At 44.9% G+C, this 26,717-nt stretch overlaps 1 protein-coding gene across 6 annotated transcripts in view; it reads right to left on the reverse strand.

Annotated features, from left to right (window-relative positions):
* Positions 1-1,001: 1,001 nt before the first annotated feature.
* SV2B (synaptic vesicle glycoprotein 2B) overlaps positions 1,002-26,717 on the reverse strand; it is a 96,020-nt gene continuing 70,304 nt past the window's right edge. For all 6 annotated transcript variants that reach the window (XM_030578766.1, XM_030578771.1, XM_030578767.1 and 3 more), the window contains 11 exons: positions 24,963-25,143; positions 22,685-22,836; positions 20,010-20,143; positions 18,972-19,061; positions 16,441-16,551; positions 15,489-15,577; positions 13,889-14,053; positions 7,276-7,409; positions 5,169-5,369; positions 3,493-3,652; positions 1,002-1,641 (listed from right to left, as the gene is read on the reverse strand). In XM_030578766.1, coding sequence (XP_030434626.1) covers positions 1,458-1,641; positions 3,493-3,652; positions 5,169-5,369; positions 7,276-7,409; positions 13,889-14,053; positions 15,489-15,577; positions 16,441-16,551; positions 18,972-19,061; positions 20,010-20,143; positions 22,685-22,836; positions 24,963-25,143 — 1,601 coding nt within the window. In that variant the 3' untranslated portion in view covers positions 1,002-1,457. The remainder of the gene's footprint in view (positions 1,642-3,492; positions 3,653-5,168; positions 5,370-7,275; positions 7,410-13,888; positions 14,054-15,488; positions 15,578-16,440; positions 16,552-18,971; positions 19,062-20,009; positions 20,144-22,684; positions 22,837-24,962; positions 25,144-26,717) is intronic.

Consider the following 26,717-nt stretch of genomic DNA (forward strand, 5'->3'; position numbering starts at 1 on the left):
AAAAGAAAAATGATGCTTTTAACCATCTTAATTTAAATGAAACATGCCCTTACTTTGTCAAATCTCTTTTTTAAACTTTCCCTTTTTTTAATAGTTTACATTTAACAACAGTACTGTACTGTACAGTAGTTGCCTTTTTTTTGTCTCTGCTGCCTGATTGTGTACTTCCGGTTCCAAATGAGGTATATGGTTGACCAGTCAGTTTGTAACTCTGGTGTTCAAAACTCTGAGATTCTACTGTATCACTTTGTGTTTAAGTTGTGAGGCAAAGCCAAAGTCATGTCATATGAGGAATAGAGGAATTCCAAGAACGATCTTTACAGGATTTAAAACTTAATTATTCCACTTATCAGACAATTAAATTTACTGTACAATGAACGTTTGCTAAGTGCATTCTCTAGACATCAGGTTACAAGGCTATAAATAATTGTGCTTACAGTGCTTCAATAAGACCCAAATCTATAGGAAACTCAAACATCATTTTCCTTAACTAATATGGCTAAAATGCTGGTAAATTCTAGTAGTTACCATACTCTAGACTTTAAACAAAAATTGACCCCTATTTACACTGCATAATATATACACATTTGGTTTGCAGAATCCCCAACATCATGCCGATTTCTCTTAAACAGAACTAGGCAGAAAAAAAATCCCTATTATAGAAATATCCTAAAATCAACACCATTAAAGAACTCTTGACTGGACAAGAATGACATGTCTCTTCCTAGGGATTGCTCTGGATGTCTTGGATTAGAGGGACTGGTTTTTAGTTTTGTTTTAGATTTAGATTCTTCTTGATGAGAACAATATAGAGATTTAAAATTAGAAATTGAAATAGCATATATTTTTTATTTAAACAAAAATCCCAGATCAAGAACATGATTAGTGATTCTGGGTGCCCACCTAGAGACAATATAAAGGGCCTGATTTTCAGAAAACACTGAGCACTTATCCTCTAAAAATCAGGCCCCTGAAAGGTGTCTCAGCTTGGGCCCCCCAAAATCAAGATAACTGGTTTGTTAACTATCTTCCAGTTCTTCTGCAAGCCAGGACAGCTTGTGCTAATTGCCTGAAAAAGCTTGGAAATGCAGATGTTTTCTTGCAATTCATCCAGAGCATATAAGGGTTTGAATCTGTTCTCCCCTTTGATGCCTGCACACACAGTGCTGCTGTTAATATTTTGTGTCAGTTATGCCCATGCATACACGGGAAGGACAGATCCTCAGTTTCTCCCTAGTGTGGTTTGGATCTAAAGCAAATGAGCAAAGTTCTGCAGTGTGTATGTACCCTGATTGCAAACAGCCAATCATGGATGGCAAGTGGTCTTAAATTAGGGGTTGTTTTTCCCCCACTTCCCATAGCTGAGGTATCAGCCGCAAAGGATAAATGGACATTTTGACTTTTCTAGACATGGCTCTTTTCTGTAGCTCTTCTTCATTTCCCTGCTGCCCAATTGCTCACATCAGGACCTGTTCTCGAGTCTCTGGTAGCCTCAGGGCTAACAGGCCTCCCGCAACCAGCACAGAGGAGGCCAGAAGGATGGGAACCACTTTGGTTATCCCAACAAAGGAAGCAAAGATAGAGTTCCCCAAGATGGCACCAAACTTGCAGAGACCATTGAGGATGCCAAAGGCTGTTGATCTGCAGGAGAGAAAGAGCAGAAAGTGATATTAGGAGTCAGACAGGACTGCAGGTTATTTGGTTGGTTCCACCATCGCTAAAGGAGAGTTGGGTCATTGCATAACTCCTCTAATACTAGCAGCTCTTATTCTAATTATAGGCTGATGCAGCGGGTACTGCCAGCATCCAGTGTGGTAATGGCTACGCTCTTAATGAAGCCTGATTTGAGCTATGGAAGTTAATGAAACCTCATGAATCAGAGCACATGCTGTTCGCCTGCAATTGTCAACAAAGAATTCCCCCATCCCCACAAGTGCAGATTTGAACATTTGCTCAGGTGCATGTCGTGGAGTGTCCCATTTCCTTTGAAAAATCACATACTGACCACTGCTGGTGTCAAGACAGCAGGCTGAGTAGACCAAAAGTCTTATCTGATTTGTGAAGTCTATGCTCTCAGCAAGTAACTGGAGCCAGACGGAATGAATGCCCCTGAGCTTTCTGGGAGGGCAAAGGCAGGGTATATTTGGCAGGCCTTATTTATTTCCATACCACCATCTCTTGGGCTTCACAGAGTGCTTAATTTGTGCCCCAGCTGAGCCCTGGCACCTCTGGGCTTGGCACTTCAGAGCCCGGGCACTTCTGGGCTTGCTGCTTCGCTTATGAAAGTAAAAAAGTTGCTTGAGTCCCAGCACCTAATTGCTTGAGCGCTGGCACCTCGTTCATTACAAATAATACACTGAGTTCATGTCATGGATAATGTTTTTTGTTGTGGACATAAAGCAATGAACATGGCTTACTCGAGAGCTTGTCAAAGCCACTTCAAGTGCTGGTTAGAGTGGGTGGCCACTGGAGAGTCTCAGAGTGCTCCCACACACCCTGATTCAGCCAGCAGCTGAGCCCATTGCTGTCACAGCACAGTCCGAGTACCTCCCTCACAGCTGTCATCAATAGACTGAAAAGGGCAGAAGAGACTTGTCGCTATCCTGATGTAGACAGGCTTTTCTCTCAAACACTCACTCCTGAAAACCTGAATACAGTGCCTCATTTCCCACATCCACATCTTTATGGGTTGTCTGCTAGAACTGGAAGCTAAAATAATCAGGAGCGGTACACTGTGACAAGAGACTGGAGGACACATTTTCAAAGGGGCTTCAACCTGTCCTCTAATCACAAGCATGCAATTGACAGAGACTTTATATACAAGTTCTGTCTGTGCGTAATTTATGCTTACCTGTGCAATATCATGTACACAAGTTGTATTACATGTAGAATAGAGCTTGTGAATAGAGCTGGGCAAAGTTTTTCGGAAAACAGTTTATTGGATAGAAAATGTAGTTTGGGTCAACTGGAAAATATTTGTGAATTTGACACAGATTGTTTTGGCCGTTCACAAAATGGCCAGAGGAAGAGGAAGTGGTGTTGCTACCACCCCCACCCCCGATCTGCATCTCCACATCACCTTTAGCCCAGTGCATGGGGCACTTACTAGAGATGTAGGAGACCCACTTTCAAATCCTCCCTGTCTCCCCCAGAACAGACCCAAAATGGTCTTTTCTTTTATTCACTCACAGTTCTGAAAATCTTCAGATTCATTTAGACCCAAACTGTTTGGGGGTTTTCTGATTCTCTTTTTTTCCCCCCCCCAGAACTGCCACCAAACCAAAAAATCAGTTGTTTGCCCACTTCTACTTCTGAATACCTGTGCAGATCAAAGGTAGCCACAGGAGTAGTAGGATCCCTGAGATTTATTTTTAAAAAAGAACGCTTCCATCACATATGTTTTAACTCAGTAATGGACTCTTAAGATGAGAGTGGCTGTGCCTGAAGTTAGAGAAAAAAAATCAAAGTGAAGAATATTCTGAGCATAGTTACCTTTTACTGGTGGGATAGAGCTCCACGGTTATCACATCCAGGGCATTCCAGGCAGCAATGTTGGCCCCGCAGAATAGACACTGCAAGCCAATCATCACAGATTCACTATTGCCGAAGAACAGAAAGAAGCAGCATACTGCAGAAATCAGCATTGAGCCACCTGCCGGGGAAGTAAGGAGAAAAGCTTGGCATCATTCTCTTGGCATCTCTGGGCAGCCAAATCCACCATTAATAAGAAGAGTCTTCAGATGATGGATTTTCTCCCTAGAGATGAGTGATCTCCACAAAATCCAAATGATGCTGTCTAGCTCTTTGGGGCCAGGAAACAGGCTGGAAATCTCTTGGTACAAGGCTGATGTCACCAATAGTTTCACCCTGCAGATACCACACACGCGGGCTCTCTTGTGTGGTATTGCAGAGTTCCAGCTGGACCTAGGATGAGCAGAGGCAAGTAAACATGAACATCGATGAACGGGAAGAGTTGTCTGGAGGTTGCTGAAGCTGAAAAATGGTTTAAGTTTTGGGTGAGGCATTAGGGCGGGTTATATTGATTTCAAATCACCTGGTTCATCTGTAGTCTCAGGATTAATTTGCAGTCTATAATTAAGGGATACCCCAAGTGCTTTATACAGTTAAGATGTTATTCGACTGCCTGACACATTTTATGCACAAGCCCAAGGGAGAAAGTGAGAACATTCATGGATCATTAGCTTCAATTCAGGCTCACTGATATAGGGTCTACACTGTTAATATTTGCAAGAGCTAGCTGGGAATTTCCCTTTGGGATGATTTTCCAATGTTTCTATTTCCTGTCAGGAAAACCAAAACTAAGTAACTGTGCCTAGAGGTCCCAACTAAGACCAGAGCCCCATTGTGCTAGGTACTGGACAAACCCAGAGTGAGAGACAACCCTTACCATGAAGAGTTGACAGTTTAAATAAACAAAATACATGAAAGGTGGGAGTAGAGATGTACAGAGGCGGGGAGGGACTTGTGCAAGTTATTACAGTGGGTCAGTTGCAGAGCATACATTTCTATGGCCTGTGTAACACAGGAGGTCCGACGAGATCAGTGTTTCTCAAACTAGGGCTGCCGCTTGTGTAGGAAAAGCCCCTGGCGGGCCAGGCCAGTTTGTTTACCTGCCGCAGGTCTGGCTGATCGCAGCTTCCACTGGCCACGGTTCGCTGCTTCAGGCCAATGGGAGCTGCTGGAAGCGGCGTGGGCCAAGGGACATACTGGCTGCCGCTTCCCACTGCCCCCATTGGCCTGGAGCGGTGAACTGCGGCCAGTGGGAGCCGTGATTGGCCGGATCTGCAGACGGGGCAGGTAAACAAATTGGCCCGGTCCACCAGGGGCTTTCCCTACACAAGCGGCGGCCCCAGTTGAGAAACACTGGAATAGATGACCACAATGGTCCCTTCTGGCCTTAGAATCTAGGAATCTATGAAATAGGACCCAGATGCCCTGAGTCCTCATCTAGTCCCGTACCCACTGAACCATTGACTCCTCTGCTTTATTTGGTATTGGAGTGACTCATCGCATGCTTAGTTGGACCATTTTTCATTTGTGCACACAGAAACAGAGGGACTTTTGTATTCACAATATCCCTTTATTATGCCCAGGGTCATCCACACACCCAGCGGTTGATGTGTCAGTTGACCATCATCATCACTCACCAATCATCTTTATCCTTCCTATTTTGTCCATGAGCAGTGCTGAGATGATGTTGCCAGGCAACACGGACAAACTACCCAGGAAACTGACGAGATAAATTAGGAAGTCGTTTTCCTGCTCGAAGTCCAGGTGACATCCCTCCTTCTGGTGCAGGAAGGTGACATTTATAAACCTGCACTCGATGAATTTGTCTTCATAAAGATCTGAGAAGGCAAGAGGCAAAGATTGGACCCTCAGTGTAGCAGCAACAGCAGCTGGGAATAAGGGTACATTCTCAGAGCTCAGTTTAGATGGAGGCACACCGGAGTGGAAAGGTGTTCCCTGCCTGAGTGGAGGTAGCTGTAGGCATCATGCCTGAGTAGCACCTTCTTGTATGAACTGATATGCAGGGAACAGGGTCGTGCACATACACCCAAACTGCTTCATCTGGCTTCTTCAGTGTCTATCATCTCCCTACCCTCCAGTGCTTGGGGAGTGCTGGCTACAGCATTATGCCTGCCTTCTGCACCAAAGAGAAGGGGAGCACCATTTTAATGCATCCATGCTGGAGCAGCCATAATTTGGCCCTAATTGCTTGGCATTTCAACCAGTGATGAGCAATAGCCCAGGAGCTGGTGCTACAGGCTGCAATTTTCATCATCCAATGGTTTCATTTCAGTTAAAGAGGAAGTGAAAAGCTCTTTTAAAATTAATAAATGAATGAATTAAATTAGTTACGCTGCTTGAGATCCCAAATCAGAAGCTGGCTACGGGCTGAAAAATGACTATTTTAAGCCAAGATTGTTTAATCGGTTCCTCTGTTACTTTAACTTGCCAAGGTATGAATTCATTTTTTCTGGGTTTCTGCTGCAACAGTCAATGACACCAGAAGCAGTGCAATTAAGGCAGGCTAGGAATACAGCTGTCTGATCTGCCTTAAGTCCCTCACCAGAAGCTACCTGAAACTAAAGATGAGACGGAAGCTGCAGATGGGAGCAGTCTTAATTTCTGGCAAAATCCTGATCTCAATGTAAATTTTGTGACTCAGACACATATGTGCATGGGCTGGTACTTAGGTCTTGAAAAATGGGAAAATTCTAGTTCACCTTATACTTTAAGGCAAGCGTAGTATGTAGACCTGGTTCTACAGAAGTTCACCATAGTCATAGAGCTAACACCACAACTGGTGTCTTGTTTGACTTCCCTCTTCTTATTCCCTGATCACTGTTACAGCACAACACATGCACTTCTACAGCCCCACTACAAACCGTTCACCACAACTAAGACATGCACATTGTTCCACACACTAGACCAGGGGTGGGCAAACTTTTTGGCCTGAGGACCACATCGGGTTTTGGAAATTGTATGGAGGGCTGGTTAGGGGAGGGGGGTCATGGCCCAGCCCCCATCCCCTATCTGTCCCCCCTTGGGACTCCTGCCCCATCCAACCACCCCTTCTCCCTGTCCATGACTGCCCCTAGGACCTCTGCCCCTGACTGCCCCCTGCCAACCCATCCAACCTCACATCTCATTCCTGACGGCCTCCCTGGGACCCCTTCCCCATTCAACCATCCCTTCTCCCTATCCCCTGACTTCCTCCAGAACCTCTGCCCATGACTGTCCCCCGCCGCCCCATCCAACCCCTCCGCTGATTCCTGACTGCTCCCCCGGGACCCCTACTCCCATTCAATACCCCTGTTCCCTGCCTTCTGACTGCCCACACCCCCATCCACACCCCCGCCCCCTGACCACCATCCCAAACTCTCCTGCCCTCTATCCAACCCCTGCTCCCCCTGCTCCCTGCCTCCTTACCGTGCTGCCTGGAGCACTGGTGGCTGGCAGCACTACAGCCGCACCACCCGGCTGGAGCCAGGCACACCATCACCACCACACAGCACAGAGCACCGGGTCAGGCTGGACTCTGCAGCTTTGTTGCCCGAGGAGCTCGCAGCCCTGCCACCCAGAGCATTGCACCAGCAGCGGAGTGAGCCGAGGCTGCAGGGGAGAGGGAACAGCAGGGGAGGGGCTGGGGGTAGCCTTCCAGGACAGGAGCTAAGGGGCCGGGCAGGAAGGTCCCACGGGCTGTAGTTTGCCCACCTTAGGGCTAGCCCAAGCCAGGAATCCCCTTACCAGTGTTATAGAAGACAGTGGATAAAATGGTGCAGTTTCTGAAGACAGTCTCGCTGGATGTCACATCTTCAAAATAGCATTCCTCAAAGAGCATGTCCTCAAAAGTCACATATTTCAATTTCATCTTAGCAAACCTGCAGAGCAGGAAAAGAAGCCCCACCCAAGCAGCAGTGAGTAAGCACAAAGAGCTCAGTGACCATTCCAATAACCTCCTAATGTGTAAATGATGTGATCGCACAGAGGGACAATGGTGGTTTCTGGGGTTCCTGAGGAAAGGTGTTGTGTGAATGCAAGAAAGGGGCTGTTATAGTAGACGCACGTCATCTAGGATTCCCTGCACCTGCTTCGCTCCTCAGAGTCCTCACATCAAACCAATCCACCCTTTCAGCCAAGGAGGACTGGATACAGCTCCTGTCAATGCTGCTGCTGGATCAGATGGAGAAGGCATCACTCAACTGTCATGCATAGCACTCTCTCTGGCCCTGGACAGAGCCTCTTGTCCCCATTCTTCCTCATGTCCCCTTGCCACGGGTAAATAAAAAATAGCCTTTATCAGAGGCCATTGGATCTACTGGGCTAAGCATGAGGTCTCAGAGGCACAAACACCTAATTTCCAGTCCCAACTCTGCCACTGTTTCTCTCTGTGGCCTTGGATAACATCTCTGTGCCTTATTTTCACCATCTGTACAGTATGATGGAGGGAATCACCAGATGGCGCTGTTCCACATTGTTTCCAGAGTTCTTTTCCTTAGCATGTGAGCTCTGTACATTTCTGGAAGAAAAGCAGCATTGTTGTTAGTATTGTGATGTAATTTCTTTCTGTGGAGCTGTTGCAAACAGCAATCAAGTTTTCTCTATGCCTTGATTTCTCCACTTAAGAGTCAATTATTCAAGCAGAATTGCTTCCTGGGAATGAGGCATTGGAGCTGGGCATAGATTTTTTGGAAGAAGAGATTCACCTGCATGTTGTTTGTGACTGCCTTTGTTCAAGGACTACTGTGTGTAGTGTAAATAAAACAATTTAAACTAAGAATATGCTCAGGCTCCACACTGCTGATTTCTCCTTGCATGGGAAGCCAACCTGCAAGGCCCTGACATCTGCTACCCACTTCTTAGATGGGTGAGACTACTCTTACTTACCTACAGTATCTCACAGGGGCATCGTGAAAATTTATTCATTAATATGTAGGAAGCGCTTTGAAGTTGCAAAAGAGTGTGTGTATGTAAGTGCAAGTGTTACTGTCCAGGCTAATGAGACCAGCACAGGCACTAGATAAAAGGCTTTGAACAAAGATCCATCACCTTAATTTAATTGAGCTTTTGCAAGATAGCCTAGTTTGATGTTTTTACTCCACTAAATTAATGCTACATGCTTCTCAAAAGAGACCTCAGACAGACATTATTAATGCTCAAAAATTACCTGAAGACTAATCAAGCCCTGTGTTCCATAAAGGTCTCGGAGGTTACAGCAAAACTGAGGTTGATTTGCATTTGCTCAGTATTAGCCTGTGAGGCATTTACTCTCCAAGGCCTTTAAAGAGCCCTCTCCCTGCAGTTTGATTTCTGAACATTTCTCTTTAAAGGAGTTATAAAGCAGTTGCATGGCATCCAGAGGGGAGTTTAACTCACTGCCAAGGGCTGATGGGAAAATGGAGCCATAAGTCATACCAGGATGCGATGCAGTACATGCTGAAACAGTCTGAGCAGCTTCTGAGTGAGTTACTGCACTAGGAAAGAACCAAACAGGGACTGGGCTAATGCTTAATAACATGGCTGACGGCTCCTTTCTCCCCACAGAGATGTAAGGCTGGTCACATCCCCACCCAGAGCTCAATCCTGCAAGGTGCCAAGTGCCCCTGATGCCCGCTGAAGTCAAAAGGAGCTGAGGACATTCAGCACCTCAGCTGAATAATCAGCCCTTTGCACGATCAAGCTCCCAGTCCCTTCATCAAGACACTGTCCCAATCCTGCCATCCAGTGTCTGATTGCTCCCCAGTGGGGAGATAATAGTTCAGAAGCTATTCCCAAGTGCTACCAAGGAATACCTGACTATATTAACTGCGGCTGAAACGTACCAGGTTACAGCAGATGGGAAATGAAGCTTATTTCCTTTCACAAACGCTGAAGAGCATAGCCCTGTACAGATGCAAAGCAGGACCAGGAATGCAAGATAACATGCAGGGAGGGCTGAAAGGGAAGAACATTTAATACCTGTACACACACGCATGCGCACACACACACATCCATCCTTGGGCCATATTCTATATTAGAATTTTGCATTATGAGAGTTCACATACAACAACGGTGCCCACACAGTAGTTTACAAATAAAAAAGATTGTGGCATGGGGAGTATTTGAGGTGTAGTCTATTTACTTTCGTTGGCCAGATCCAAAAGACACTCTATTGTATTATAGTCTAAAGGAATTCTTTGTGCTACTGAACAGCCTTGGATCTGCCCAGGGTTTTGTCATAAGTTCCCATGGACCAGACCAACAACCATTTTGACTCCTCCATCAGAGGAGTGAAGTTCTGGAACAGCCTTCCAAAAGGAGCAGTGGGGGCAAAAAAACCCAACTGGCTTCAAGCCTGAGCTTGATAAGTTTGTGGAGGGGCCGGCATGGTGGAACTGCCTACAATGGCATGTAGCCAATCTGCCACTGCTAGTGGCAAATCTCTCCAATGGCCGGTGATGGGACACTAGATGGGGAAGGCTCTGAGTTATTACAGATAATTCTTTCCCAAGTTTCTGGCTGTTGGGTCTTGCCCACCTGTTCATGTCTAACTGGTTGTCATATTTGAGGTCAGAAAGGAATTTTCCCCCACATCAGATTGGCAGAGATCCTGGAGGGGCTTCATCTTCTTCTACACCATGGGGCCTGGGTCACTTGCAGGTTTAAACTAGTGTAAATGGTGGATTCTCTGTAACTTGAAGTCTTTAAATCATTATTTTAGGACTTCAGTAACTCAGCCAGAGGTAATGGGTCTTTTACCAAAGTAGGTGGGTGAGGTTCTGTGGCCTGCAATGTGCAAGAGGTCAGACTAGATGATCATAATGGTCCCTTCTGGCCTTAAAGTCTACGAATCTATCAACTGGTCCTTCTGTAGCATTTTTCATCCAAAACTTTTGCAGCCATCCATTAACAAAGCTTCACAACAGCATCACTGCACTGTCAGTCGACATTATCTCCAATTTAAATAGAGGGGAGCTGGAGGAGTTGGAAGGCAAAAGGGAATGAAGTGATTTATTCAAGGTCATGTAGTTATTCAGTGGCAGAGACAGGAGTCCTAGCTGGATGCCCTGCACTTTGACCGCTGAACACACTTCTTGTTTGGCTGGATTTTGGGAAGGGAAGAAGAGGGCTTGCATCCTATTGCAGTAGTTGTCTCACTCAGGATGATTGGGCATAAACGAAGAAGCAGTCATGAAAAGGCCGCACTGATGTCAAGTTCCATTAGAAACACATGGACGTAACCCAAAACAGTGTTTGACAAATGGAAGCAGACAATAGCGATAGGGAATGCCATGTAGTTTTCAACTACTAGGAGTAAAATAAAATGTGACTGTAGGATGGTGACTCTGGGTCCATAATGTATTTCTCCCAGGAGGCACGTGTGCAGCTGAACTTTTAGAGAGTCTAAGTCTATTTGGAACTATGTGAGTAATTTATGTTGTGACACCTAGAAGGCGACGGGGTGAATTTCCATTTAGACAGGTGGACATGGTCCCTGTAACAGAGTGCTGAGGGCTAGCACTTGAGCCAGCAGCCTGGTCACTGTTTGTACTAATTAGGTTCCCCTAGAAAAGGCCTAATTGGACAGAGGTGTACCTGATTACCAGGCCAGATTGGAGCTAGTGAGGCAATGAGCCAATTAGCCATTAACAGGGAAGATGTACAAAAGGGCACAGGAAGGAATGCTCTGGTGAGGAAGATAAAATGGGAGAGAGGAACAAACCAATCAAGAGCCCGACAAAGGGGGTCCTCGAAGTAGAGTCACCTTATCTCCCCAGCCTTTGGAGGAGTTAGAAAGTTGAGATACAGCTTGTAAAGGCATAGAGACATTGTTATGTATAGTGGAGGGATTAAAACATTGAAAAAAAACTACACAGTGGCATTTACAAGCAATAAGATTTCAGAGCAGCCAGTGTTTGTAGAAAAGGCAGGGGTGTGGCACACAGCTCCATTACAGCCCCTCCATCATTTTCATTGTTTATATTGTGGTAGTGCTCAATACATTCTCCATGCTGTACAGATGCAGAAGAAGACACAGTCCCAAGCCCCAAAGAGCTTTCAAACCGGAAAGACCAAAAAGAAAAACTAGACCCAGGGTAGAGAAAAGAGATACCACATACAAACTAATCACAATGATGATGGATACATGTCTTACAGTTACATAGGGAAAGATCTTCAGTGGGTGTAAATTGACTTCAAAGTATTAACTAAGGATCTGGCCAATATATTTTGTTTTGAGTTGGCAAGGGTGGGTGTGGAAGAAATTTGTGAGACAGATACAAAGTCAATGGCAAAACTCATACTGACGGTGATGGTGCAGATGCTGGCCATGGTAAATAATAGCTTTAAGGGAGCAAAGAAAGGTTTGCTTTCAGGATCCAAAAGTGGAAAGTATATTTAAAAAGGAAACAAATCTTTCTTGACCAGGACCACTAGATGTCAGTGTGTCCTAAGGAAAGAGAAGAAAGCCACCTCTGGATCCAAAGAGGCCCAGGAGAACAATCCCACATGCTCTGACTCCACATGCACTGGTCCCAGATGAAGAAGGTCTCATCAGGAGGACATGTGAGCCTGTTAGGAGAAGATTTCTGGGAAAGGAATTCCTCAAACACACTTCTTTTGGACTGTAGGTGTGGATAAATGGGGTGAGTGTAGAGAGAGCAGAGTAGAAAGAGCACTATCTGTAGAAAGCGGCCCTTGACGCTCCATGGGTTTGCACGTAGCGTTTCCCACAAAATGAGGGTTATGCCTAGCTGGGTGAATAATGCAAAAAGATGGTTCCTCCAAATATTCTTTCCGCTCTTAATTTACATAATGTTGCATTGGCTGTGTGCGTGGTTTTACTGGGGGCTTGGGGCTTATCTTTCTCAAATGACTAAGTTCAACTGGCAAAACATATATGCTGAAAACAGATGTCACAGTCACAGGCATGAGGATTCCTTGAAAGTGAGTTTCAAATCCACACGTGTGTGTTTTCAGACCAGAAGTGCTTATGCACGCCCTTGTTGCTGCCAGCCTGATGGTAGAGAATTGAGATAGAATCATGGGCCCACCTCTTCCTCACCCTTTGTGGCACCCTGTCCCCCCAGGAGTGTATCCAAGAGATCAGACCACACGCACTGCTGGCACAAATACTATAAGCATGGCAATTACAGGTGGCATAAGTAGGACCTGACACAATCTATTTGAGGTACTTCTATGGCCCTCAAGGGCACCTCACAATCTTTTAATGGATTTATCTTCACATCATCCCAAGAGGTAGGCCAGTGCTATTGCTCCCATTGTACAGATAGGGAACTGAGATAAAGAGAGATTGAGTGACTCACCCCAGGTTATATGGGAAGTCTGTGGCAGATCAGGGACTTTAACTTGGGTCTCACGGGTCACAGGAAAGAATGTTAACCCCTAGACTGTCATTCTTCTCTGCCTGGCCCTAAATCTTCCTTTAGACTGGTCCCAGCCTCAAGAGCAATTAGATTTCCTAGGAAGTTGACAGCATGACATGAAAGGGACCATAAGACACACCTGATGCTGAGGGCCCTATTTATACAGTACCACTAAATGCTAGACTGCCTTGCTATGGAATGGCAACTTAATGGCCAAGATTTCAAACAAGTTCAGTATGTGTTTTGAGTAGAAATGCATGTCTAATTTCTGCATGCAGTTATTGTAACTGCATGCTTAAATCAGATAACTGTGTGTACAAACAGTAAACATGCTTAACTGGCAACTTGCCCAGATAATTACCCAATTTGCACATGCAGTTGCAGCATTTGCCTGTCTGCTTAGTTTGAAAAACTGTCTGTATTCTAAAACTTCAGAGGGTCATGAACTGGTGATCACCAACATTCCCAGACTGGTAATGATCTAGAATAGGGATCAGCAACCTTTGGCATGCAGCCCATCAGAGAAAGCCCCTGGTGGGCTGAGCCAGTTTGTTTACCTGCAGCGTCCGCAGGTTCGGCCGATCGCAGCTCCCACTGGCCCTGGTTCACCGCTCCTGACCAATGTGGGCTGTGGAAAGGGCAGCCAGTACATCCCTTGGCCTGCACCGCTTTCCGCAGCCCTCATTGGCCGGGGACAGTGAACCGCGGCCAGTGGGAGCTGCAATCAGCCAAAACTGCAGACGCTGCAGGTAAACAAACCAGCCCAGCCTTCCAGGGGCTTTCCCTGGTGGGCTGCATGCCAAAGGTTGCCGATCTCTGATCTAGAATGTCCGTCCAATCCACTGCTACCCCTTACTAGTATGAGGTAAAGCCTGGGGAGCATTCAAACGCCTGAAAATTTCATCTCTTTCTCCTGAAATGATATGTGCCATGTTTTATTGAACCATATGCCCTCATCTCCCAGATATAAAGGAAATCAGGTTACATTCACTTACTTAATATTGAGAAATACCCCATTCCTATGGATCTGGTTTTCCAGTGTGAAGTTTATGGTGACGTGAGTTACATGTTCCCGATTGAAGGTTTTGAGTCGGGATTCATACTCCTCATTCTGGAGATACCGGATCATGTCAGGGAACCAGACAGTAAGGCCATAGTAACTGCAGCAAGGAGAGAAAAGAGGTATGTTCAAGATAAAATTTACACTGGTGTTGGCACTGCACAATATCTGGCTTGTAAGCAGCTCTAATTTTTGGTTCTCTGTCAGTGCTTTTAGGTAAATTTAGTGCTGGGGAAAAGTGTCAGACTGACAGACTGGAGAGCAAAGTCTTCCATTTATCCACAGCACAGGAATGTCATGGGCAATGGCAAAACCTTCCCTGGAGGGACCAACTGCCTTAAATGACAAGCAGGTACACCTCTACCCCGATATAACGCACCCCAATATAACACAAATTCAGATATAAAGTGGTAAAGCACCGCTCCAGGGGGGCAGGGCTGCACGCTCCGGTGGATCAAAGCACGTTCAATATAACGTGGTTTCACCTATAACGCGGTATGATTTTTTGGCTCCCGAGGGCAGCGTTATATTGAGGTAGAGGTGTAGTTCAGTCTCTAGAGAATTCTCAGCCCTTGAATTATCAGTTGAGGTTGCCAATGAAGAAGGCACCATTGGTGCCAACAAGAGATGGGTAAATACAGTAAAAATATTCTATATATATTGAATTCCAATTTTGTTAACAAATTCACTTTTATGTGTCTGTGGTTCTTTTGCATTCACTTTCTGGAGCAAGTGCAATCAAGTTGTATTAGCATGGCTCCTTGTGGAAAGCAAAGGTTAACCACACATTCCCTAATTCTCTGCAAAAGAGAATTATAAATTCTCTTCCCACGAGCATTCACACCAGAAGCCCGACCATAAGTTACATTCATCTGCACAAGGATCAGAAACTACACCACGTGCTGTATGTGACTAATCACAATTAAACAGTATAGTACATGCCACAGAGCTTAGGAAAAGCATCTAACATTTTTCTAATATTTTTGAATCATGGTTGTATTCAAGAAAGCCATGATCCAGTCACAGATGTTCTATGAACACAAAGGCATTTTTTTATTACAAACTATTTGCTCATCTTTATCACCAGATCAAGGGATGGTGTCCATAGTGTGGACACTAATTTGTTCTTAAGTGGACTGAGATTCACCCACTTAGTTGACACAGACCAATGAACAGCCAGCCTGCTGGTAGCAATTACTTTTCGACACTACTAATATAGACAGGATTCAGACAAGGGACCTAGAAGTGAAAGGCTACCAACCCTTCTTCCCCATGGCCTGGTTTGTTCAAGGTATATTAAACTCTCTGTTATGGGCAGTTATATCACTGAGTAAAATATAGATACTTAGCAGACCACGGCTCTGTCTCTTTAAAATAGGATCAAGGGGGCAAAATTTGATTTTTGTAACAATTTATTTCTATGCAGTTAATCCCACAAAAGCTGAGAGCACATTTCATTGTAGATGGACCCTGACTGCAACAACTAAGCCCTCAGATGGCTACCGTTTCTTGAGAAAGTTACAGAAGTGACTTACCTAAAGGCCATTGAAAACCAAACCATAGCCAGAATCAGTGTATTCATCTTGTACTGGGCTGTCAAGCAATACAACAGGTTGTCCCAGACCTATAAATCCATGGGACGAGGTCAGTCACAGAGAAATCCTAGCAGAGATCTTGAAAGATTCATTTCTGACCAGGTCATGAATTTAATATTAACAATGAAGAGAGCTCATTTAAGGAAGATGGATGATCTGTTTAGATCCCAGTGTTTGTTCCAAACTATATTTCATGAGATACATATGAGGACCTGAGGGGACAATGTTTGTGAAGCTCTGCTCCAATATCCTTCAGTATAAGCATATCTATAATGAGCTGGCTGTACATGTGACACTGCCCTCCACTAAATGGATCTGGAGCTGCTTAATTGTGTCTCATAGAACCTAGACTGCTAACAACTAAGGGAGATTCTTCTTTACTTCAAGTGGCAGGAGCTTGTGATTCAGAAGCCTAAGAATCTAGGTTTAACCCCACAGCTGCTGTGAAGTTCTGGGCAGGTGTGGTGGGCAGTAGAACGGCAGATGTGAAATCCATAGCTGGCCAAAATGTTTATATTATAATCCTGGAGTCTCAGCCTTAGCAAACAGCAACATTAAACAGACAGAATTTTAATTCATTCACTGGGAATAGTATTCTCTGTTAGGTTTGACCAGCAGAGTGTTCATGCAAGTGGAAGGGAAATCAGATACTTGTGTGCTGTGGTCTGACCTTGAGGTCTTCCTTTAGCCATATACAGTATATCAGTTAAGCTAATCAGTTCAAGAACTCGTTGGTGGCTTGGGTTAAGAAGAGATGGGGTGGAGGAGTATAGCAAATGCTACCAGAACCCAGGCCCATTTATCCTACATAGTAACCCGAGGGATGTTGTGAATATGAATCAGAATCTCAACACATCAAAAGCTCTTGTGGGATGGTCCTCATGCTCCATACCTGTTTTAATGTACTCATGATTCTGATCAACCAGCGCTGGTACCATGATCCTGTTGAGCTCTGGATTTCAATAAACTCATCTATTTGCTTTGGAGTTTTGATGTGGGCGACCTGAAAAACACAAACCAAAGTTTCAGCAATTGACCCTGGATGGATTCAACCATTTCTCTGTTTTCAGCACAATTCTTTCTCTGCGTCCTGCACAGCAATCTTCTCTGATGTTTGCCACAGAATTTTCATCTGCTATCTTTTCTTGATGTGTTACCATTGGTTATGGAGTTTTTCTCATGGGCTAAAAATCTCTCTCTCTGTGACACATTTGAGATGTTTCACATCAACTTCAAACCTTCATTTATTAGATTGATAATAAAATGTGATTCTAACACCCAACATGTTAAGCTAACACACGTACACTATGTGATCTTGATGCCTTCAAGAATCTGCCCGGTAATTAGAGCTGACAGTTACTGCTAAAAATTTCAGTGAATAGTTAATACTGTTTTAAACAAACTTGCTTCAACTGCTTTCATGTTCTCTTTTCTCAAATGCAACTGGCGAAAGCATTCTCTAACACAGCAAATTTTAAGTGCCAATGAAAGAACATTTGTGGAAAGTCAATTCTGAGTGCATGTATGTGTGTGTTTAGCATCAGAAAACTCATCCAATCGGGGAACAGAAACATACCATATGACTAATTTGTCCAGTCAAAATAGCCTGAATTTTGAATATTGAATACTTGTAAGTAAGTGCTCCTGAATGGGTTATAACCTAGGAATCAGTCACAGAACGTATTTTGAGTAAAGAACATATTCAAGAAAATCACAATCTGTTCACATGCAGAAAAAGAGGTGAAATTCACTGAATAATTCATTCAGTATGAATGATTCACCCAACTCGATAAGATAGTGTCTATGTTCTCTTGACTGTAACTGTTTAAATGTCAGATCTGGGAATTGTCCCAGTAACAGCTGGTGCATGACTGACTGGCTCCTGCTGGCCAATTAGCAAAATATAACTTCACGTGGAAAGTACAAGGCAAGGAGAGCTCATTGCCTGTCTGTGCCAGGAGGTTTTAGTAAATCTTGATTCAACAGCCAAACTCCAGATCTGAAGTACAATATTTCAGACCATTATGACATATAGCAAATATGACCTCATTAGCTGGAATAATAAGTGTTCATGAGTGCAGTATAGTTTGACAGACTGAGTCCGAATAGGAGCCTTTAGGATCATCAGAGGCAGGAGCAGGTATACGTGGATTTGACACAGGAGTGATAGACAATACATGGTTTTAATCCAGGAGCAGCATTGGCTCAGAGGGCCCTAAATCCTTGAGGATGGTCAGTCTCACATTACAATATGAATGTGCCCAGCTTATCCCAGTGGAAGTAGGAGAGAAGCTGGTGTGGATTGAGACTGCTGCTCTATATTAAAGGTGGGAGGTAGGGACAGTTCCTTAATAAGGGGCATGCAGCAGAGGGGACAGCATCTGAAACATGCAAGTGTCCTGTTTGCCACAGCTTATAGATCTGCAGCATGACTGATCACCCCAGTTTTAGAGGAGCAGACAATTTTCTTCCTTCCTTCCTTCCTTCCTTTTTATTTCACAGCAGTCGAATAGCTTGTGCCCTGGAAATAGCTCAAGCTCATTAAGCCATTTTCTGACCCGGGAGTCTTAGCACACTTGGAGGTACAGTAAATTAATCTCTTGTATTATTGATAGGCTCATTCATTATGGACAGTGTTCCTCCATAACTCCTCTTACCAGTCAATCGGGCATTTTGCACTATAAAGCTGAATTCTTCAGCCAAATTTTTCTTCCCTCCCTCCTTCCTTTAAGGGTATGTGCTTTCTCTGACATAACAACCTAATTCAAGGAGCACTGCCTAGGGGATGCACTCACTGCGATTTACAATTAACCCCACCACACGCCTTCTCTAAACTCACTGAATTAGACTCTGCCCAGTTCAAATTTTTCACTCTGAGCATTGGCCCAGTGAATAATAATCATTCACCTCACTTTCCTCCAGAGAGATTAAAGGCAGGCTACCAGGCAGATGGGATTTGGGAAGCTCATTAGGGAGTACATGGAGCTTAATCAGAGTTTGATTAGAAGATGGAATGGTGAAAGGAGTCGTCCGGATTTCTCACATGAGTAATGTCCCTCTCATTTACTTTGCTCCTAGAACAGAGCAATTAGATGTCTGAGGATAACTGGAAAGCCACTGGGCTATTCACTGTGCTTTATCCCCAGGCATATACAACTCCCACCGACTTTCCTGGGATTAAGCACTGCAAAACAAGGCTGGTGTATGGCCTGAAGTGTGCAGTCCTTATCTTTTCCCATTTTCCTTCCTGGCTGCTGGAGGTCACATAGTGTGTGAGAAGCTGGAAACCACAGGGGGAGAATAAGGCAGCTCTGATGCCTACTATAGCAGATTCCAAACCAACACCTGGCATATGAAGACTCCCATGTGCCAGTGACCCCTTTACCACAGTATAACTGCTTTCCAGAAGGATACCACACTCACCGTAAACACCCTCTCTGGCTCCCCCTTGGCCCGCATGTTGGTATCATGAACTTGCTTGAGAATCATCCAGGCTTCATCATGTTTACCTATCTGGAAACACCAAGGGAAGAACATCTCAAGTCAGCCATTAAATACTATGGTCTCAGGTCATGTGGTTTTTAAAATGACACAAGGAAGGCCCAGGCCCAGGTGTAACGGAGCAGTGCCATGCCACATTGTGCGTTGAGGAGGGAGAAGCAGAAGGCTGAACCATTAAGGTTTATATTTGCTGACTGTGCATAGTTGTGTGGCAGAAGAAGGAAACCACTCTGTAATTATTATTTGGAAAGTGAGAGTTAGGCAAAGTGTTGTCTCCAGGCTAAGTAGAGGGTATGTCAGGAGACATGGTTCTCTTCCCAGCTCTGCTAATAACTTGCTGTGTAACCTTGGGCAAGTTGATGTGCCTTATTTGTTCCATCTATAAAATGGGAATAAATAATACTTACCTACATCACGGTGGTGTCTGAGGTTTAATCCATGTATGTCAGCTGCTTAGAGAGCCTCAGGTAAAAGGTGCTATGTATAATAAGTGCAAGGTGATAACAATAAATAATTATACGCTGTCCCTTCAGTGGTGTGAGTAGTGCACTTCCCCTCCTGGGCTGAGAGCCAACCCCCCCATGTATTTTATCCTGCTCCTGTTTCTTGCCCTTCACTCCTCTTCCTGCCCAGCTCTACTATTTAAATTCCCAAAGGTACATGCTTGTGTTTTAATCAGGCACACAAACCCTTTGATGGGTTTATGAATCCCAGGTGTCTGCATTTTGCTTGTTCGATGTGGATGTCAACATTAAAAAGTGATATGATGAAAGTACTGTATGTGATTAGCACTGTAATACAGGGAGTCTCTGAAGTTTTAAATGAAACTGGCAAGCCAACATGTGGGTGTGTGGCCAGGGGACTGGGGAGAGGCCACGAAGAGACAGCCAGAAACACGCAAGGACAAGGTCTCCTTTGTTAATTGATATTGGAGTACAGTTTTCAGATGAGTCATCTTACCTCTAGCAAAAACCGTGGACTTTCCGGCATGAATTTAAGTGCCACCAGTGAAGAGATACAGGGCAGAACACAGACGATTACAAATACCCTCCAGCTGTGGAAGTGGTACTTGGTTCCCATGCTGAAACCCCAGCCTACGAACAACAAAAGCCAGAGTGAAAATTCTATCCACCTAGTCAGATTTCTCTCTCAGATACCCACTGGACCATATGGGCTCTGTACAAGATGGTGATAGGCTGACAGAGTCCCATCTGATGAAAGATTTATTATGCCTGGTAACGAATTCCTTTGTGGACTCCATCAGACAGTCAGATGGGTAACTGCCTATGGGTTTGTGCTGAGCACAGACAATGGAATCAGTTATTAATAAGTTCCTGCCTTCTTAAAATCTTCCTTTATCTTTAAATTTAGAAATCATACTGGAAGTGAACTATGCAATAAAATTAAGGATGAGAGAGGACCTAGCAAGGGTCACATGGGATCCACTGGTATATTTTATTTCACTTCTGTGGCCTCCTTACATAACATTACAGAGAATTTCTAATACGTAGCCCTTGTCTGATTTTCAGAGCACTTACGAGACAGCCTGACAACATATCTGTAAGGGAAGTGTTAGTTCTCATTTTACAGAGGATGAAGAGGGGCAGGCAAGCAAATGATTTTCCCAGAACATACAAAATCAGCATCTGAGCTGGGGTTCAAACTCAGAAGATCCTTGCTTCTAGTGCTGCATTTAGGCTACACTTCACTCTGGGCTGTCTCTCATGCTCTGCCCAGGCCACAGAGTCACCAAACAAACGGCACAAGGGAGCAGTGCAGACACTTTAAAACTCAAATAGCAGCTTGACCAAAGCAGGTTTTTGGGGGGTGCAATCAATCAGACGTTAATCAAAGACACACAAAAAAGATCATGAATCAAAATTCTTTCTTTCTCAATTTGCCTTCCCACAGTCAGATCGCAGGGAGGATGTTTATTTCAAATGTTTCTTTATAATATACTCTCACTCATAATATTGAAATAAACGAGTTACAGCTTTTGCAGCGATGAGGACTGTATCAACCATAATGCTACACATGTTCAATTGAGTTCCAAAACAATATGGAACAAAGAGATACTGGAAAGGAAAAAACGTACAGCACGGGGCTCGGATGCTCCAACATGTGACACAGACAATGTTGACCATCTGCAAAATTTAAATATTACCCTTTAAATGATTGGGTTTTAAAACCATGTTTGCAAATAATGTATGTGCTTTAGCTGACACCATGTCACTCTAATTTATATGTCTGTTCCAACAGTCTGTTTCTGGCCAAAACTTGAAGGTTTCTAAATACAGAGGGTAGTTTCAGCTTGTAATATGGGTGGCTGGGTGGGTGAGTGGATGGATAGATATTATAGACCCTCTTCATGATCTTTTTGGACTGTCCTACTTTTCTCAAACAGGATTTTGCAAACAGCTGGCAAGACTGGATACTAGGGGAATTAATCTATCTCAATAAATACTGATAGTCTGATGTTTTCCTAGGTGATGCAAATGAATGATCAGGAAAACCATGTGACATGCAGGTTTTTGTTCCTCATAGTAGTAATGTACATTTCAGAGTCCTTCCTCTCTACCATACTCAACACCATGGGAAAATCAGTAAAAATCAGGTATGATCCCAGCAAATTTAGGTTTTAGAAAGACATATTCACAGCCAAAAATTACCCCAAATACACTGGTATTTGGCTAAGACATGGTGGGACTTAGCCCTCAGCCCCGATGTTAGCGTTCATCAGAGTTACAATTTATTGATAATTGCTTATCTTAGCTCTGCAGTCAACGTGGACACGAGCCATGAGGTTACCTGAGTCAAACTATCCACTGATTCAGGGATTTGTGGTCCTGGGTTTGACTGTTCATAGAGAGAGGCCAGCATTTATAATCTGCAGTACCAAAGGTATGCTGTATTAGAGGCTTTCATCACAAAGGAGCCATCACCCATCATCCTGCCTAAGTATCAATCAGTCAATCAATTTCTCTCTATCACTGGTGCGTATAGGGCCCCAATCACAATAGCGTCTATAATGCTAGAGCCAGACAATCCTTCCTGTCCTGCTGGAGATGTCCTGACTTGCAGGATGAGTTCCACTGATTATCATTGAGTTCCCATAAAAAGGCAGGTGGGATTTGAAAGTTCCAGGATGGCAGGTGTGAGTTTGGTTGCCGTGGGTACAAGTGTGTCTGACTCTGGTTTTACACACAACAGAAGCTGCAGGGCTAACTTGCAACAGATCATGTTAAGAATCGATAGCCCACCAGATGGGGTGGGGGTGTTGTTAATGAGTGAGGGCTAGTCTATACGAACAGTTAGTGTGCAACAAGCTGGGGTGTAATTTGACAACGTACTAGCCTGCCAAGGACTAACTGGCCATGTGGGCTCTGCTACCAGGCACGAAGATTTCCATAGTACACTTTAATCTACACCAATTGAAATGGGAGTAGGTCGAAGTGCATTATGGAATTTGTAGTGCACAGTGGCAAAGTCCATGCAGGCAGTTAGTTTGCAGCAGGCTAGTGTACTGTAGATGTGCAGTCCAACTTGCCATGCGCTAACTGTAAGTCGTTATATCTGTGTGCACAGGGGTGGTGTGGATGTGGCGTTATCTGTAACCAAAAGCACAAAGCAGTTACCATAGTGTGGAATGATGCTCCAAGCCATTGCAGAGGCATAAATGCCACCAATCATCCAGAACATGCAGAGCCAACTCAGGTGTTCCCCCCTCTTCTCACGAGATAGGAATTCAGAGAAATAAGCAAAGACGATGGGGAGGGATCCCCCGATGCTGAGGAGAGAAAACACCACATGGGAAGAATAAAGGACTTTGCCAAACAGGTGTCACCAGCACATCTGGAGCCTCATAGGTTTAGATTAGTTTACAGTAAAGGCCTCTAGAGTTACAGCCCCGCAGGGGAAGGGTAGCCTTTCTTTCTGGAACTCACTGGAATTCACAGACTCTCTACTTAGGGAGTCATGGTTGTTCTTAAACATGAAGGATGCACAAGAAGCTTGTCACGAGCAGAAAGTTGATTTTGCTTTCCCGTTTTAACAAAGTGAATTCACCTGGCCTCGAGGGGACATGGATATGCTCGGCAAAGCATTTGTGATTTGGATGCTTGTGCCCTAGGAAACTGGAGAACTGCACAGCAGAGCGCAAACAGCTAGGCAATAACAGCCTTTGGTTGCTAGTGACTCCAGCCACATTTGACCCAGTCCACTCAAGGAAGGACCCATTCTTCAATGCCCCTTCCCCATCCCCTGCACCATCTCATCAGAATAGCTCATCTGCCTCATGACTCAGAGATGGAAGGAGCCAAGAGTACTGGGATTGCATGAACTTTTGGAAATGTTTCTGAAGTTCTACAAAACATTTTGGAATTAACAATTTTAAAATGGGCCAGTGTTCTGAGGTGCCTCCATTTTGGGGTGTCCAAATGAAGACACCATAAACGGTCTGAGTTTCACAAATTCAGTGTTCAGTTCTTTCTGAAAATCAGTCCCCCTCAATGTGTCTCGAGCCAGGCATTGAAAATCACTGGGCACTTTTGAAAATCTTGGCCATGGGCCCAAATTCACTTATCACATGCACAGTGTAACCTTACTGACGTCAGTGGAGTCATTCCTGGTTTAATTAGCATAAGGGGGGAATGAAATCTGCAGCCGCTTGTCAAAGGTTTAATATAAGTTCTCTCTCCTGAACAAAAGCTTCCCTTTTAAAAGGCAAAGTTCCAAATGACTATAAATGAGAGGGTATGGGCCCTCTCATCTCTCCTTATAAATAACATGGAAAATTATAAAGAGTGAGCTCTGGAATTCTACCTTTGCCCAAAGTGTCTTCCTGATGCTTTGTATAAGCCAAGCCATACCATTGTATCAGCAATTTGGGAGACTGTATGGCTTGGGAGAGCTACAGACCCTTTCACCTCTAAATCACCTATTCAAATTCAGAGCAGGTCAGTCGTGATTGAAAGTTACCAACTTACCGTTGGTCCATGCCTATGAAATGGGTAGAGATCTCAGTACAGGTCCTAGTATAGACAAGAGACTACATTGCACCCGTGTTCACACTGTCAGCAGGGAGACTGAGATTTCTTTGAGGTATCTTATCCTGAAGTGGTGAACAGATGCCGTTGCTTCCTTTTATGCACCGGTTTTCTGGCTAAGACCTCAGACTATCTGACAGTCAGTTTTCCAAGCATTAAATTGTTTTGTTTAAGGAAAAATAAACTATATAATCCCCCTTGTCTAGTGCCTTCTCCCTGGCTGGCTCTAGATCAGGGGTGGCCAATCTATGGCTCCAGAGCCACATGTGGCTCTTCAGAAGTTAACATGCGGCTCCTTGTATAGGCACCGACTCTGGGGCTGGAGCTACAGGCACCAACTTCCAATGTGCCAGGGGTGGGGGGAGCTCACTGCTCAACTCCTGGCTCTGCCACAGGCCCTGCTCCCACTCCATTCCTTCCCGCCTCCTCCCCTGAGCCTGCCATGCCCTCACTCTTCCCTTCTCCCCCCAGAGCCTCCTGCACACCACAGAACAGCTGATTGGGAGGTGCTGGGAGGGAGGGGGAGGCACTGATCAGTGGGGCTGCTGGTGGGTGGGAAGCACTGGGAGCTGGGGGTGGAGAGCTGATTGGGGGGTTGCTGATATGTTACTGTGGCTTTTTGGCAATGTACATTGGTAAATTCTGGCTCCTTCTCAGGCTCAGGTTGGCCACCCCTGCTCTAGATCCTTCCAGGGTGATGTGAACATTTTATTTAGAACACACACATGCTGTGTAGAACCTGTCCAGTCAGTCCTCCCATTTTCTCAGCTGGCAATCCCAAATCATTGTGCAGTTTCATCTAGCACGAAGGGTTCTCCCAGTTTAAACCTCAGCCTAGAGCTGAGGGACTAAAGAGAGTGTTACCCACCCGAGGCCGGAGATAAGGCGGCAGAAGAGGAAGAATCCATATCCCTGGACGAAGGAGGAGAGGAATGCAAAGGCAGCGTTGATTGCGAGAGATATGATGAGGCATTTCTTCCTTCCCAGTTTATCTGCCAGGCCACCCCAAATAACAGCTCCCACCATCATTCCCAGGTAGACTATCAGCCCTAGAGGAAAGAAAGACAGGGAGCTGAGTGACATCCTCTCACATGTGCAATACAGGGCAATTAGGTCGATAACGCACACATATCCAACGTTCGGAGCACTTCCTCACAAACCCCAACTCTCCACCAACCAGGGCCCTGTTAGCAAATATTGAAATACTTCACCAGCCTGAATTCCTGTCAGTGTCTGACACATTCACTTTCTACTTGAGCAAAACAGCACCCTTTGCCAGATACCAGTCAGGCCAAAGTTGCTTCACCAAGTGCTATCGATGGGCTCATACATCCTCATCTGAGAATCAAATTTCTAGGGACTGTAAAGTCAGCCATCAGCTTTCAGGAGGAATACGCCCTCTGGTGACATCCAAAATGGTACCTCAGGCTACTTCAGAGGGAGTCATCTAATGTCACTTTTCCAACTCTTGGACTTTCAAAGCCCCATGAGTCTGAAGGAACCTGCCATCATATTCGTTTGGAAAGTTCTGGCACATAGTGGGTGCTCTCAGGATACAAAATGATCATTATGAATAATAATATTTTGCAAACAGGGTAGGCTCAGCTCTCAAACATAAACCCCTCAGTCAACTGGCTTTCCAGGAGCTGCTCTCTAGGGAGTCAGGGTGGCTGAGTGGTCTGAGCATGAGGCTAGAGGCCAGGAATGCCTGAATTCTACTGGTGCTTCTGCCACCAATTCATCTTGTGTCCTTGAGTTTCTCCCAGCCTCAATGTGTCCATCCGTACAACCATGATAACGATGCCTGCCTCCCAGGGCTGTTATTAGGACTGAGTATTATTATTGCTCTCAGACCCTCCTCTGACTCAATTCCAGGTAACAACAAACACAAGATTTACTCTGCTTCAAGTGAGATCTCATTTACCCCACCCACCCACCCACCCACCTAGGGTGACCAGACAACAAACGTGAAAAATCGGGACAGGGAATGGGGGGGGGGTAATAGGAGCCTATATCAGAAAAAGACCCAAAAATTGGGACTGTTCCTATAAAATTGGGACACCTGGTCATCCGAACCCACACACGCACACGCACGCACGCACACACACAAAAAGCCTCAGGAGCTGTCTCATTTGACCAAGCTCGCAGCCATCTCTTCCCTACCACGTCCCAGACACATCAGCCAGAGCCAGGCATAAGCAGCTTAGAAAGCACGTGTCCTTGCTGTATGCCATTAACTGCACAACAGGAGTCTGACATCTTGTGTCTACTAACCCCTCGCAGTGCAACTGGTGCTGAGGGAGCACTGGGAGGGGTGCTGTGTGGTGGTTGATGATAATTCAGGCAACCAGGAGAAGGCAGAGGGAGAGCTAAAGGAATGGAAAATTTCTTTGCGGGTTACATATTTCATCCAAGTGCCCCTTTAAGTATATCATCTCCTTTCCTCTCTGCATTTCATAGGGATATAGACTTCTGAGACTACAAGGGACCATTAGATCCTTTAGTCTGACCTCCTGAATAACAGACCATAGAATTTCAGCTAGTTACTACTGTATTGATCCCAATGATGTGTTTGACTAAGGCATATCTGCCTTGATCTGAAGACTTTGAGAGATGGAGAATC

Source organism: Gopherus evgoodei, chromosome 10, assembly GCF_007399415.2.
Source record: "Gopherus evgoodei ecotype Sinaloan lineage chromosome 10, rGopEvg1_v1.p, whole genome shotgun sequence".
In the NCBI taxonomy this organism is placed as follows: domain Eukaryota; kingdom Metazoa; phylum Chordata; order Testudines; family Testudinidae; genus Gopherus; species Gopherus evgoodei.